Raw genomic sequence first — 16412 nt, 5'->3', positions numbered from 1 at the left:
AGCTATCCATCGACATTTAAATTAAATAAAACACTATGGCAGGAGACCAAGGAGGAGGACCCCACTGCTGACACAGAGACATAAAAAAGCAAGACTACATTTTGCCAAAATGAACTTGAGTAAGCCAAAACCCTTCTGGGAAAACATATTGTGGACAGACGAGACCAAGATAGAGCTGTTTGGTAAAGCACATCATTCTACTATTTACCAAAAATGGAATGAGGCCTACAAAGAAAAGAACACAGTACCTATAGTGAAATATGGTGGAGGTTCAATGATGTTTTTGGGGTTGTTTCGCTGCCTCTGGCACTGGGTGCCTAGAATGTGAGCAAGGCATCATGAAATCTGAGGATTACCAATGGATTTTGGGTGGCACTGTACAGCCCTGTGAGAGAAAGTTGGGTTTGTGTACGAGATCTTGGGTCTTCCAGCAGGACAATGACCCCAACATATGTCAAAAAGCCCCCAGAAATGGATGGCAACAGAGCGATGGAGAGTTCTGAAGTGGCAGCAATGAGTCCAGATCTAAATCCCATTGAACACCTGTCGAGAGATCTTAAAATTGTTGTTGGGAAAAGGTGCCTTCCAATAAGAGAGACCTGGAGCAGTTTGCAAAGGAAGAATGGTCCATCATTCCGGCTGAGAGGTGTAAGAAGCTTATTGATGGTTATAAGAAGCGACTGATTTCACTTATTTTTTCCAAAGGGTGTACAACCAAATATTAAGTTAAGGGTGCCAATAATTTTGTCAGGCCCATTTTTGGAGTTTAGTGTGACATTATGTCCAATTTGCTCTCCCCCTCCCCCTTTTTTTAGTTTAGTTCCAACACACACAAAGGGAATAAACTTGTGTTACTGCAATCCTTTTCTGTGAGAAATACTTCATCTTCTTGAAAAATTTCAGGGGTGCCAACATTTACGGCCATGACTGTATATGGCACTGAATACATAATCTGAGACTTTAAACCCTCACTTTTAATACTTCTTCTAAAAACCATATATCAAAAAAGAAAGTGAAAAGAACTGTATATATACATATATGCATCTTTTTCAGGCCGCCATCTTAATACTAGCCGCCTGTTCACACCGACCATATATGCACACTTGCCTGAGTAAACATCCAATTTTCAACACCAATGTGTTACAGTCTTATACATTCTTATACAATCATGTGTTCCATCTCCATCGCAAGAATCCTTGTCAGTTATTTTATATATTTGCATGTATTCAGAATTGGTATTGTTAGTTTTGTAGTCACACTCATTTTTAGTATATTATTGAGAATTCGATTTTAGCGCGTTTTAGCACACTCCAAAACATCAATGCATAAATCCTCTCTCTGGCAGACTACATTCTCAGTCTCTTACTGCGTGCTATCAAATTAATGGCCTTTAACCCATACAGTGCATACAACATAACTGTTCTTAGGACATCGTTATATCTGCAGGTACTATTAGTTACCCAATGCCCACATTCTAAGATTAGTCACATGAAGTAAACAAAAAACCTGTTATCCTGATTTTGCCTCCTAATATGTCCGGTCTGACTTTCATTTTAGACTCTATACGTATAGTTTCCAGCTGTCCTGTCATCAGGAATTGATGTGACAGTATTTGCAGTCATAAATATGTGGCTTAGCGTGAATATGACACGATGATGATGGCGGTCATAACACATACACACACACACTGCCCCTATATACACTCACACATGGCCATCATACACAGCTTCTATATGCACATACACTGCCACTGTATATACACACACACATGGCCATCATACACAGCTTCTATATGCACATACACTGCCTCTGTATACACACACTGCCCCTTTATACACACATGGCCATCATACACACATACACAGCTTCTATATACACACACTGCCCCTTTATACACACATGGCCATCATACACATACACAGCTTCTATATACACACACTGCCCCTTTATACACACATGGACATCATACACATACACAGCTTTTATATACACACACTGCCCCTTTATACACACATGGCCATCATACACATACACAGCTTCTATATACAACACAGCTTCTATATGCATATACACTGCCACTATATAGACACACACTGCCATCATACACACATATACAGCCACTATATACACATACACTGCCACTGTATATACACATACATCCATCATAAATATATACACTGCCTCTATATACACACACTGCCCCTTTATACACACATGGCCATCATACACATACACAGCTTCTATATACACATACACTGCCCCTTTATACACACATGGCCATCATACACATACACAGCTTCTATATACAACACAGCTTCTATATGCATATACACTGCCACTATATAGACACACACTGCCATCATACACACATATACAGCCACTATATACACATACACTGCCACTGTATATACACATACATCCATCATAAATATATACACTGCCTCTATATACACACACTGCCCCTTTATACACACATGGCCATCATACACATACACAGCTTCTATATACACACTGCCCCTTTATACACACATGGCCATCATACACATACACAGCTTCTATATACACACACTGCCCCTTTATACACACATGGTCATCATACACATACACAGCTTCTATATACACACACTGCCCCTTTATACACACATGGCCATCATACACATACACAGCTTCTATATACACACACTGCCCCTTTATACACACATGGCCATCATACACATACACAGCTTCTATATACACACACTGCCCCTTTATACACACATGGCCATCATACACATACACAGCTTCTATATACACACACTGCCCCTTTATACACACATGGCCATCATACACATACACAGCTTCTATATACACACCCTGCCCCTTTATACACACATGGCTATCATACACATACACAGCTTCTATATACAACACAGCTCCTATATGCATATACACTGCCACTATATAGACACACACTGCCATCATACATACATATACAGCCACTGTATACACATACACTGCCACTGTATATACACATACATCCATCATAAATATATACACTGCCTCTATATACACACACTGCCCCTTTATACACACATGGCCATCATACACATACACAGCTTCTATATACACACTGCCCCTTTATACACACATGGCCATCATACACATACACAGCTTCTATATACACACACTGCCCCTTTATACACACATGGCCATCATACACATACACAGCTTCTATATACACACACTGACCCTTTATACACACATGGCCATCATACACATACACAGCTTCTATATACACACACTGCCCCTTTATACACACATGGCCATCATACACATACACAGCTTCTATATACACACACTGCCCCTTTATACACACATGGCCATCATACACATACACAGCTTCTATATACACACACTGCCCCTTTATACACACATGGCCATCATACACATACACAGCTTCTATATGCACACCCTGCCCCTTTATACACACATGGCTATCATACACATACACAGCTTCTATATACAACACAGCTCCTATATGCATATACACTGCCACTATATAGACACACACTGCCATCATACATACATATACAGCCACTATATACACATACACTGCCACTGTATATACACACACATCCATCATAAATATATACACTGCCTCTATATACACACACTGCCCCTTTATACACACATGGCCATCATACACATACACAGCTTCTATATACACATACACTGCCACTATATGGACACACATTGCCATCATACACACATATACAGCCACTATATACACACACATCCATCATAAATATATACACTGCCCCTTTATACACACATGGCCACACTGTCCACACACACCCACCCATCATACACTGCCCCCATACAAGTAAGTACCTGTGTGCAGTGTAGCCTGCTGCTCCGCTCCTCTATTGCAGGAACTGGGATGGAAGAGGAGGGACACGTGAGCCGACGTCACTGGCCAGCTGCTACTAGCAGGCCCTGCTGATAACTGAGAGCCGCGCACAGGCATGTCTCATACCAACTGCAGCCCCTGCCATTTTAAAGTGACAGTGTGCTGCCCTCCGGACGGTGCTCCCTCTCGCTCCAGCCCCCACTGGCCAGTCTGGGCCACAGACAGGGCAGGGCTGGAACGTAAGAAAAAACAATGTGATGTAGTCAGTCAGTGTATAGTGATGCCTCCCCCCAGCCGACAGTGAGTGACAGTCACTCACTGACTCCCAAGAAAGAGTGTTGGGGCCAGCCGGGCCTCCCTGTGGGTCCAGGCCCCTTACTGGAGTACCAGTTGTACCCCCCTGATGGCGGCCCTGAGCAGTATGAATGTGGAACTCTCTGACAGAGAAAGTGGCCAAAGGGGTCCTGGTAAGGGCATTTAGTACACAGCTCAAAAAAATAAAGGGAACACTTAAACAACACAATGTAACTCCAAGTCAATCACACTTCTGTGAAATCACACTGTCCACTCAGGAAGCAACACTGATTGACAATCAATTTCACATGCTGTTGTGCAAATGGAACAGACAACAAGTGGAAATTATAGGCAATTAGATGTGGTTCTGCAGGTGACCACATACCACTTCTCAGTTCCTATGCTTCTGGGCTGATATTTTGGTCACTTTTGAATGCTGGCGGTGCATTCACTCTAGTGGTAGCATGAGATGGAGTCTAAAACCCACACATTTGGCTCAGGTAGTGCAGCGCATCCAAGATCGCACATCAATGCGAGCTGAGGCAAGAAGGTTTGCGGTGTCTGTCAGCGTAGTGTCCAAAGCATGGAGGCGCTACCAGGAGACAGGCCAGTATATCAGGAGACATAGAGGAGGCCGTAGGAGGGAAACAATGGAGCAGCAGGACCGCTACCTCCGCCTTTGTGCAAGGAGGAGCACAGCCAGAGCCCTGCAAAATGACCTCCAGCAGGCCACAAATGTGCATGTGTCCACTCAAATGAGCAGCATGACCGGTTTTGCGGTGGGTCAGTAATAGTGTGGGGTGGCATTTCTTTGGGGGGCTGCACACAGGACACAGGGCTACTGCTCTCACGGCCGGTGCTAACCGCCGATGCGCAGTATGTAACATTAATTTTTCCTCATCACCTTCTAAAAATCATAACACTTTCAATTTTGCACATAAAATTCCATATGATGGCTTATTTTTTGCATCACCAATTTTACTTTGCAGTGACATTATTCATTTTACCAAAAAATCCACGGCGAAATGGAAATAAAATTAATTGTGCAACAAAATTGAAGAAAAAATGTCATTTTGTAACTATTGGGGGCTTCCGTTTCTACGCAGTGCATTTTTCGGTAAAATGACACATTATCTTTAATCTTTAGGTCCATACGGTTAAAATGATACCCTACTTATATAGGTTTGATTTTGTCGTACTTCTGAAAAAAAATCATAACTACATGCAGGAAAATTTATACGTTAAAAATTCTCATCTTCTGACCCCTATAACTTTTTTATTTTTTGCGCGTACGCCATTGACCGTGTGGTTTAATTAACAATATATTTTTATAGTTCGGACATTTCTGCACGTGGCGATACCACATATGTTTATTTTTATTTACAGTTTTTTTTAATGGGAAAAGGGGGGTGATTCATACTTTTATTAGGGAGGGGGTTAAATGACCTTTACCGCAGGTATAAACTGTATGGTGGCTGACTAGCCAATTTCAACTCTCACTTTATTTAGGCTTAATTTAGCATTGGACTCAGTGAGACTGCAATAAAAAAAATAAAAAAAAATGGCACACCCCGACATGTTTCGCCACTGGTGTGACTTTGTCAAGGAGACATCTGACTGCAATGCTGTCAGTTGTCTGCTTGATAAAGGCACACCAGTGGCGAAACATGTTGGGGTGTGACAGGTTTTTGTTTTAATTGTGGTCCCACTGAGTCCAATGCTAAATTATGCCAAAAAAAAGTGAGAGTTGAAATTGGCTAGTCAGCAACCATGCAGCTTATACCTTCGGTGCACAGCAGGTATCAGTGGCTGGCAATCTGGGGTGGGGATCTGACAAACCGCCACATCCATAAGTGGTGTTTATATACAATTATTCAGATCCATCAACCTCTGTTGCTTCATTGAAGAGGACTTTGGGGGTCTCTTCCATAATTAGCTTAGGGGCTCTAATGGAACTGTGTTTTTCAAATGTGTGATCCTTACCTTTAATTATTTATGAATACACAATAAAAGTTACGTTTTGGTACTTCTGACACATGTAATATAGAGGTGTTATCTGGGCAGTTATTTAGTAGAGTGGAATCTCATATATTAACCCACCATTCCCAGAAACTACTTCACCTGTTGGTTAGTGACAGGTCGTGGCCAATTCCAAATGGCCTCTATTTTGCTTACCTGGGGTTTGACAACTCCACGCCCAATGACATACCCGAGGTATTTGGTCTCTTCTAACCTTATGGCACATTTTTAGGGGTTAGCAGTTAACCCGGCCTTCCAAAGGGAGTCTACCACTGCCTGCACTTTTGGAAGGTGACTTTCCCAGTCTTTACTGTGAATGATGATATCGTCCAGATAGGCTGAGGCATACCGACAGTGTGGCCGGAGTACAATATCCATTAGCCTTTGAAACGTAGATCAAAGGGTAACACCTTGGACTGGAATAAACCTTCTGGTGTGACAAAGACTGTTTTCTCTTTGGCAGCCTCTGTCAAGGGTACCTGCCAGTACCCTTTTGTGAGGTCCAAAACAGAAAAATACTGAGCCTGTCCTAGCTTCTCAATAAGCTCATCAACTCGGGGCATGGGATTTGCATCAAACTTGGAAACCTCATTAAGGTTGCGGAAATCATTACAGAACCGCAACTTATTGTCTGTCTTGGGTATTAAGACTATCGGACTAGCTCACTCACTCTTCGAGCCCTCGATGATATCCAACTTTTAACATCTGTTTAACTTCTTCCAAGTGTGTTCAGAAGTCCATCGGCTGTGGGAAGAAGCCAAATGGCTCTTGCTGGTTATATTGGAAGATGAGGTGGATTTTATTTGGGGACCAGAGGTAGCTTTATTATCACTGGGATGGGAACCAATCTCACGTAAAAATCTAATCATGGTCTTTCATATACTAGCAACTATTCGGAACACAATACCTAAACAAAGGATCTGAAACTACCTAATATATCAAGGATAATAACCTCTCTTAAACAAGTATGCATCATGGAAAGATTATGGTTAGATAGAAAGGTAAATACTAAAAGACAGGAGGGGGAAATTAAGATGTGGGAAAAATTTTGTACAGATTTGGAGAGAGCCGAAAAGATGGAAAGATGAAACTGGAAGTTTTTAGAATTGGAATAGCAGATTAGGAAGGTATCGGGTTAACAACTGAAGAATGGGGGAATTGTGAATTTAGAATTGTGAATTGTGAGTTATGGCTTACGTGCTATGAACTACATTTATGAAACAGGAAGTATGGGCCACGAGTAATGAGCTAGATTAAATATATGCCGTATAAAGGGAAATCCGAGAAAAGCGGGGGAAGGGGAAGCGATGGAGAAATGACTGTTGGATCGAGTCAGTTATGTTGGTTGAGTTAGCATGTATTGCTGCACAGCTACACATTCGTTATATTACTTGATACCTTGATTTGTATGTTGTTGTATGATTATGTATTATTTAAAATGAATAAAAAATATTTCAAAAAACTTCTTGCAAGATGGCCTGTCGCCGCAACTCAGGTACCCGGTATGGTTTCAACCATATTTTTACCTGTTGTTCAGTGACAATGTCATGGTGGAAGACAGAAGTACATCCAGGAAGGTCTGAGATCACATTGGTGTTCCTACTGAAGAAATTCCTGGCCTCCTGAGTCTGTGCGGAGGAAAGGCTGTCAGCAAATTTCACTGTGGCTGTCACGATGCCGGCTGGCAGGTAGTGGATCCTCTGTGCCAGAGAGGGATTGGCGAGGACCGCGCTAGTGGACCGGTTCTAAGTCACTACTGGTTTACACCAGAGCCCGCCGCAAAGCGGGATGGTCTTGCTGCGGCGGTAGTGACCAGGTCGTATCCACTAGCAACGGGTCACCTCTCTGACTGCTGATGATAGGCGAGGTACAAGGGAGTAGACAGAAGCAAGGTCGGACGTAGCAGAAGGTCGGGGGCAGGCGGCAAGGTTCGTAGTCAGGGTGGATAGCAGAAGTTCTGGTACACAGGCTTTAGACACACAATACGCTTTCACTAGGCACAAGGGCAACAAGATCCGGCAAGGGAGTGCATGGGAGGAGGTTAGATATAGTCAGGGACCAGGTGGAAGCCAATTAAGCAAATTGGGCCAGGCACCAATCATTGGTGCACTGGCCCTTTAAGTCTCAGGGAGCTGGCGCGCGCGCGCCCTAGAGAGCGGAGCCGCGCGCGCCAGCACATGACAGCAGGGGACGGGAACGGGTAAGTGACCTGGGATGCCACTCGCGAGCGGGCGCGTCCCGCTGTGCGAATCGCATCCCCAACGGCCATGACAGTGCCGCGCTCCCGGTCAGCGGGACTGACCGGGGAGCTGCAGGGAGAAAGACGCCGTGAGCGCTCCGGGGAGGAGCGGGGACCCGGAGCGCTAGGCGTAACAGTACCCCCCCCCTTAGGTCTCCCCTTTTTTTTGTCCGGTGACTGCCTCCCCTGGGATGAGGACACCGGGAAGGAATGGAAGGTTTCCTCAATGGCAGGCAGTACAGCAGGAGTAGGAATGGGGAGGGAGGGCAGAGGGTGAAGCTTGGCACGGGGCAGGGAGACACAAGGACGGGAGCCATGAGGGGACACAGAGGCTTGCCTGAAGGGACTGGGAGGGGGGGAGAGGCATTTTCTGTGGCAGGCAGAGTCCCTAACGACTTTAGGGGGACCGGATACAGGAGGAACCACAGGGTCACGGCAGGGAGTACTGGGAACTGGTTTAAGGCAGTCCTTGGAACAAGAGGGACCCCAACTCTTGATCCCCCCAGTGGACCAGTCCAGGGTTGGGGAATGGTGTAGAAGCCAGGGTAGTCCAAGGAGAACTTCGGAAGTGCAATTGGGAAGGACAAAAAATTCAATTTTCTCATGATGAGGTCCGATGCACATTAGGAGGGGCTCCGTGCGGTAACGCACGGTGCAATCCAACCTGGCTCCGTTGACCGCGGAAATGTGGAGTGGCTTGACAAGACGGGTCACCGGAATGCGGAATTTATTCACCAAGGACTCCCGAATAAAATTCCCAGAAGCACCAGAGTCCAGGCAGGCCACGGCTGAGAGGGAAGAGCTGGCTGAAGTAGAAATCCGTACAGGCACCGTGAGACGTGGAGAAGCCGACTTAGCATCCAGAGACGCCACACCCACGAGAGCTGGGTGCGAGCGTGCGTTTCCCAGACGTGGAGGACGGATAGGGCAATCCACCAAAAAATGTTCGGTACTGGCACAGTACAGACAAAGATTCTCTTCCTTACGGCGATTCCTCTCTTCCAGGGTCAGGCGAGACCGATCCACTTGCATGGCTTCCTCGGCGGGAGGCCTAGGCGCAGATTGCAGTGGAGACTGTGGGAGAGGTGTCCAGAGATCTAAGTCTTTTTCCTGGCAGAGCTCTTGATGTCTCTCAGAAAAACGCATGTCAATGCGAGTGGCTAGATGAATGAGTTCATGTAGATTAGCAGGAGTTTCTCGTGCGGCCAGAACATCTTTAATGTTGCTGGATAGGCCTTTTTTAAAGGTCGCGCAGAGGGCCTCATTATTCCAGGAAAGTTCAGAAGCAAGAGTACGGAATTGTATGGCGTACTCGCCAACGGAAGAATTACCCTGGACCAGGTTCAGCAGGGCAGTCTCAGCAGAAGAGGCTCGGGCAGGTTCCTCAAAGACACTTCGAATTTCCGAGAAGAAGGAGTGTACAGAGGCAGTGACGGGGTCATTGCGGTCCCAGAGCGGTGTGGCCCATGACAGAGCTTTTCCAGACAGAAGGCTGACTACGAAAGCCACCTTAGACCTTTCAGTAGGAAACTGGTCCGACATCATCTCCAAGTGCAGAGAACATTGCGAAAGGAAGCCACGGCAAAACTTAGAGTCCCCATTAAATTTGTCCGGCAAGGACAGGCGGAGGCTAGGAGTGGCCACTCGCTGCGGAAGGGGTGCAGGAGCTGGCGGAGGAGATGATTGCTGCTGAAGTTGCGACTGAAGTTGCTGCACAATGGTGAATACTTCCGACAGCTGGTGGGTTAGATGGGCGATCTGTCGGGATTGCTGGGCGACCACCGTGGTGATATCAGAGATATAAGGCAGAGGGACGTCAGCGGGATCCATGGCCGGATCTACTGTCACGATGCCGGCTGGCAGGTAGTGGATCCTCTGTGCCAGAGAGGGATTGGCGAGGACCGCGCTAGTGGACCGGTTCTAAGTCACTACTGGTTTACACCAGAGCCTGCCGCAAAGCGGGATGGTCTTGCTGCGGCGGTAGTGACCAGGTCGTATCCACTAGCAACGGGTCACCTCTCTGACTGCTGATGATAGGCGAGGTACAAGGGAGTAGACAGAAGCAAGGTCGGACGTAGCAGAAGGTCGGGGGCAGGCGGCAAGGTTCGTAGTCAGGGTGGATAGCAGAAGTTCTGGTACACAGGCTTTAGACACACAATACGCTTTCACTAGGCACAAGGGCAACAAGATCCGGCAAGGGAGTGCATGGGAGGAGGTTAGATATAGTCAGGGACCAGGTGGAAGCCAATTAAGCAAATTGGGCCAGGCACCAATCATTGGTGCACTGGCCCTTTAAGTCTCAGGGAGCTGGCGCGCGCGCGCCCTAGAGAGCGGAGCCGCGCGCGCCAGCACATGACAGCAGGGGACGGGAACGGGTAAGTGACCTGGGATGCCACTCGCGAGCGGGCGCGTCCCGCTGTGCGAATCGCATCCCCAACGGCCATGACAGTGCCGCGCTCCCGGTCAGCGGGACTGACCGGGGAGCTGCAGGGAGAAAGACGCCGTGAGCGCTCCGGGGAGGAGCGGGGACCCGGAGCGCTAGGCGTAACAGTGGCAACTGCTTTCCTCGCACCAGACTGGGGACTGGAAACTACACCCCTAACAAACCTGGCCAGGTCCTGTCATCCACACTAGTCTCCCTATTTTTCCAAGGTTTCAGCAAGTTTACATGGTACATTCCTCCGCCCGTCACCTCCCCTACCTTTTCGATCACTCCGTGGGGACCTTGCCACCTAGCCAGGAACTTACTGTCGACCGTTGGTACCAGAACCGAAAACCCAATCCCCTGGGTTAAAATTCCGAACCCGAGCCTGGCGATTATAGACTCTACTCTGGGCTTGCTAAGCTGCCTCCATATGTTCCCTAACTAAGGGCAACACTGTTTCCATCAGCTCTTGCCACTGAGTGACTGACATACTCAACCACACTTTTGTACGGCGTAGGCTGTTGTTCCCACACCTCTTTGGCCATGTGTAACAGACCATGCGGGTTTCTCCCGTACAGCAGTTCAAAGGACGAGAACCCAGTAGGGGCACTTCTCACACTGCGAACATGAGGTAGGGCAGCAAAAAAAAGATCCCAATTCTTCCTATCTCTAGAAACCACCCACTTTAACATATTATTTTTTAATGTTTGATTAAACCTTTCTACCAGTCTGTAGCTGTTTTACCTGCAGTAACTTACTGAGCTCTTTCATTGCCTTTGACATAAAAAGGGTGCCCTGGTCAGTCAACAGGTCTTGAGGTAAGCCAACTCGGGAAAACATCTCCATTAGCTCCTTAGCGATGAGTTTGGCTGAGGTATGTCGCAGAGGTAGCGCCTCGGGATACCTCAGAATGTCGCATAGTCCAGGACTATCAGAATGTGTTGGTGCCCCCTAGCGGATTTCGGCAATGGGCCTACAAGGTCCATAGCAATCCGTTCAAACGGGACCTCGATAATCGGGAGGGGGACCAAGGGACTACGGTAATGTGGCTGGGGGCTAGTTATTTGGCATGTTGGGCAAGATTCACATTACCTTTTGACCTCCTTATACACTCAGAGACAGTAAAAATGCAGCAAAATTCGGTCCTGCGTCTTTTGCTGGCCCAGGTGTCCCCCCCCCCCCCAGAACATGTTGGTGGGCTAATTCTAACACAAGCCTCCGATATGCTTTAGGCACCACAAATTGTTCCACACTCTCACCCCGTACCTGGTTTACCAGGTACAGCATCCCTTGGTGGACCTCAAAATGGGGGTATACAGTCTCGGCTCCCGGTTGTTGTGGTGCACCTTCCACAATTAATACATTTTCCCAGATAGAGTCGGGTCCTGGTGCTGTGCTGTACCAAAATTTTCTCCTGAGACATTGAGGTCTGCCAACTCTTGTCCTGACGGCAGTTCCTCCACATCTCCCACCATTACACTCAGTGGAGGCGACATCTCCTCTTCCACCATAGTGGTGGTGACCCCAACTGCTGTCCCTTCTGACTCAGGTTCCCAGGGTTCCGGGGTTACCCCTGAGTATAGCCAGTCTATTGGGGACACCCCTGCCTCACGGGTTTGGGGGACTCCTGTCTGAGGCCACAAAGACACAAACCCTGGAAAGTCTCTCCCAATTATTAACTCATGTGGCAACTTTGTGGTCGCCGTTGGGCAGTAGGATAGTCTTTCAATTTCACGTGAATGCACACCACCCCCGCTTTTCTGCCTGTATACTCGGTGGGCAGTACAAGGTTGGATCTCACCAGTGTCACCATGCTACCAGAATCTATGAGGGCCACCACAACACTATCTCCCACCCTCACCTGGCAGAGATGACCAGAGTCCGCTGCCCTGAGAACATCGGTAGCACACAGTCTCTGGGCGTACATGGACAGCCCAAGAGCATAGTTCATGTCCATGTCCCGCTGGGGACAGTAGGCCCTAACATGTCCTGGTTCTTGACACCCCCGACACAGCAACGGGGTGGGGACTTTGGGAAACACCTCCCGGGGACTTTTAGGGCTTTCTAGCCACCTGGGCAAGAGTGGGGACCTCCTGGGTTTCACTGCCCCCTCCCGCAGTTTCATGGTGGCCTCGAACCTCTCCACCAGGTCCACCATCCCAAGTGCATTGCCAGAGGTTACCTGGCCAATCCAGCTTTTGGAGGGAGTGAGGCAAAGCCATCCAGAATATATCAGCCAGGAGATGTTCCAGCATAGCGATGGGACATTTTTGCAGGCGAGGCAACAGGTCTTAATACTGCGGCCTGGCAGGCTCAGCCAGCTTATATTCTCACTGATGAACCCGCTGGGCCCAAACCAACACATTCACCCCCAGTCTGGCCAAAATCTCACCCTTGACGACCTTGTAGTTAACAGCCTTGTCATTGGGCAAGTCAAAGTATGCCTGCTGGGGTCCAGATGTCCGGAACGGAGCGATGACCTTGGCCCACTGTTCTCGGTGTAACTTCTCCCTCATGACCACTTTCTCGAAGACCGCCAGGTAGGTCTCCACGTCATCCGAGGGGGTCATCTTGGGGATCGCTAACTGTACAGCTTTCTGGGTGTCGGGTGTTCCGGGTTGTCACTGCAGCTTGTAGCACCATTACATGTAGTAACAGATAGTTGGTTTCCTTCTGGTGCTTGTTAATTTCCTGCTGGAGCCTGTTGGTCTCCTGCTGTTGCAAGTTGGCCTCCATGAGCGCTTTTATAACAGCCTCCATTTTGGCCACACTGCGGTCACTGCAACACTGCTTTGCCTTGACTCACGGGAAAAAAACACTCCCGCCGTACTGACAGTCACTTGTCGGCAGGATCGTTGCCCCTAGCAACAACTCTGACGGGTTATCCCAGGCTTGGTTCTTAGCAACAACATGCTGCAACTCAATCACTGACCTCACTGCATTGCCCGCATCCTCCACCAAATGTGAGGATGTCTTGCAGACAGGTGCGGTTGCAGTATAGAGGTACGGAAACAGGACTTTTCAAATCAAAGTTCAGTGTTTTATTCACACTTGGCAAACAGCAAAAAGTCTTAAATGCAGAACAAAGAAAAAGTAACAAAAGTCCACCTGCGTTCCTTAGGTGTTTGTTCACACCTGAGTCCATTCCATGCGGCATCAAGCAAGTCTTTTCCAAGCCTACAGGCACTCTGCTCGCCAGCTTCCACACTCCACAAGGAAGATCTCAAAACTCTCTTGCACTGTGAGCTACAACATGCAAATCCCCCTCAGCTGGTTGAGCAGCCTGCCTTTAAAGCCAACAAAAGGCAGTCTGGATTGGCTTGACCATTCCCAACACATGACCATTCCCAGTAAGATCCCTCCTGGATTTGCTTTCCAGCCATGCTATAGCAACAGTGTCAGTCTGCATTGCATCACAGACACTGTACAATTATCGGCTCTTACTTCACCAAGGCCAGGAGCCTTGGTGACACATACTGACCATCAACCACAATGCCCTTCACCTTCTCACAGGGGATAGAATGTTGATCCAGGGATTTATTCTGATTTCTATCTTGGCGTCAAGAAGTCATGGGGCAATTGGCATCGGCTTAATGGCCTGTTTGTTTTTTTGTCATCCTCTGGATCAATATAGTAGGCATACAGATTTTTAATCTTATGAACTAGGTTATATGGCAGGTTTTGCCCATGGGGACACAGCCTATTTTAATTTTAGCTTTTAGCCATAACCCTTTTATTTTTCCATCCACAGAGTCATATGTCATTTGTCAATTGTATTTTGTAACAACATGCTTCATGTCACCATACAATGTACGGCAAAAAAAGATACAATATTATTTTTGGGGGAAAAAGGAAAAAAATACAATTTTGCTGCTTTTGGGGGTTTTGTTTATATGCAGTGCATTTCACTGTAAAACTGACATGTTATCTTTATTCTGTGGGTCAATGCAATTAAAACAATCCCCATATTTACATATTTTGTTTAGTAACCTTTTTGAAAAAAATAACATAACAGTGATTTTGCGATTAGATACAAGTTTTAGGGTTATTGTTAAGGTTCAAACAAAACTTCCACTAACCTGTTGAACCGAACATTTAAAAGGTTCACTTATCTCTTATTAACTATTTGAGTTACAGTACTATTTATGTTTATAATGACGGATAAAGTCATTACAACCATCACTGGATAAAAACAACTACATTATAGTTTTTGTTTCAGGCAAATTGATAAATAAACTAAAATAAACCACACATTTTGTGGTGCTCCACCCTCTTCGTTAAAAGGGGTCCCCACATATTGACATATTACAGCTGCATTTCTGTGTCCTTATCATGCTAGGTTTCTACACAGGTTTGTTTATGTCATTTTTTTGAGAACCACCACTGCAGTTTTTGAGCCAAAGCTAGAATTGTATTTGAAAGGAATGGGAAATATAAAATCAGGACTTATACTTCTCCTTAGTAGTGTTGCTCACGAATATTCGCAATTCGCGAATATTTGCGAATATAGCACTATATATTCGAAATTACGAATATTCGTATTTTTTTTCACAGTACACATCACAATGATCATCCCTCTCTGCTTCCAGCTTGTGTGGTCTAAAGAAGGCTCTAATACTACTGTGTGAGACACCTGTCTGTTCAGATTGTCAGTGAGGCCAGGGCTTGTAAGTGTAATATGGCTGCAAATATAAGACTGTAGTATGCCACTGTTTGGACTTTCATAATTGATTTTTTTGATATAGGAGTGTGGTGAAACTGGGATTGGAGAAGCTCTCAGCCATTTTTTTAATATATATGGTTAAGACTAAACTATACCATGATTTAAACTGGATATTGTGTTTTAATATCTAAGTTTTTTTATGATCACATTTTTTGTTTTTTCAGAATATACAAACTCATAATCAAGAAATTGCAATTCGTTGGCAAGTTGTGGACCAGAAAATTCCCCTTTATGCAAATCACAAAGACATTCTTCAAAAGGCAGTAGACTGTCACAATGCCTATTATTAACATAGTGTCGTCCAAGTATCTGTTGTTCATGCTTTCGTCCAGTTTCCTTCTTATTCTTTGGATAAATTATATGTTTCCAACATTGTAATATTTTCTACAAAGCACTGCAAGGTAAGGTTCAGACTGAGGAATACCAAAGTGTATCTCTGGTTTTGTTGCAGCAGAATCCCATTGAAGTCAATTACGCTGCACAGTCTACACTGTGTGCGCTGAAATTCCACCACTGAAAGAATGATCATTCTTCTCTAGCCAGAATATCTCCTGCCAGAGAATCCGCAATATGATACTAGCCTAAGGATATACAGTGGGGCAAAAAAGTATTTAGTCAGCCACCAATTGTGCAAGTTCTCCCACTTAAGAAGATGAGCGAGGCCTGTAATTTTCATCATAGGTATACCTCAACTATGAGAGACACAATGAGATAAAAAAAAAATACATTAAATCATACTGTCTGATTTTAAAATAATTTATTTGCAAATGATGTGGAAAAAAAGTATTTGGTCAATAACAAAAGTTCATCTCAATACTTTGTT

General features: G+C 45.9%; 1 protein-coding gene across 5 annotated transcripts in view; it reads left to right on the top strand.

Annotated features, from left to right (window-relative positions):
* The window catches only part of TRPM2 (transient receptor potential cation channel subfamily M member 2), a 577304-nt gene extending 561105 nt beyond the window's left edge, over window positions 1-16199 (top strand). For all 5 annotated transcript variants that reach the window (XM_056536782.1, XM_056536781.1, XM_056536783.1 and 2 more), the window contains one exon: window positions 15754-16199. In XM_056536782.1, the coding sequence (XP_056392757.1) occupies window positions 15754-15879 (126 nt within the window). In that variant the 3' untranslated portion in view covers window positions 15880-16199. The remainder of the gene's footprint in view (window positions 1-15753) is intronic.
* Window positions 16200-16412: the final 213 nt, after the last annotated feature.

Source organism: Hyla sarda, chromosome 8 (assembly GCF_029499605.1).
Source record: "Hyla sarda isolate aHylSar1 chromosome 8, aHylSar1.hap1, whole genome shotgun sequence".
In the NCBI taxonomy this organism is placed as follows: domain Eukaryota; kingdom Metazoa; phylum Chordata; class Amphibia; order Anura; family Hylidae; genus Hyla; species Hyla sarda.
The sequence above is the reverse complement of the archived record's forward strand: the minus strand, read 5'-3'. Positions and strand labels throughout refer to the sequence as shown.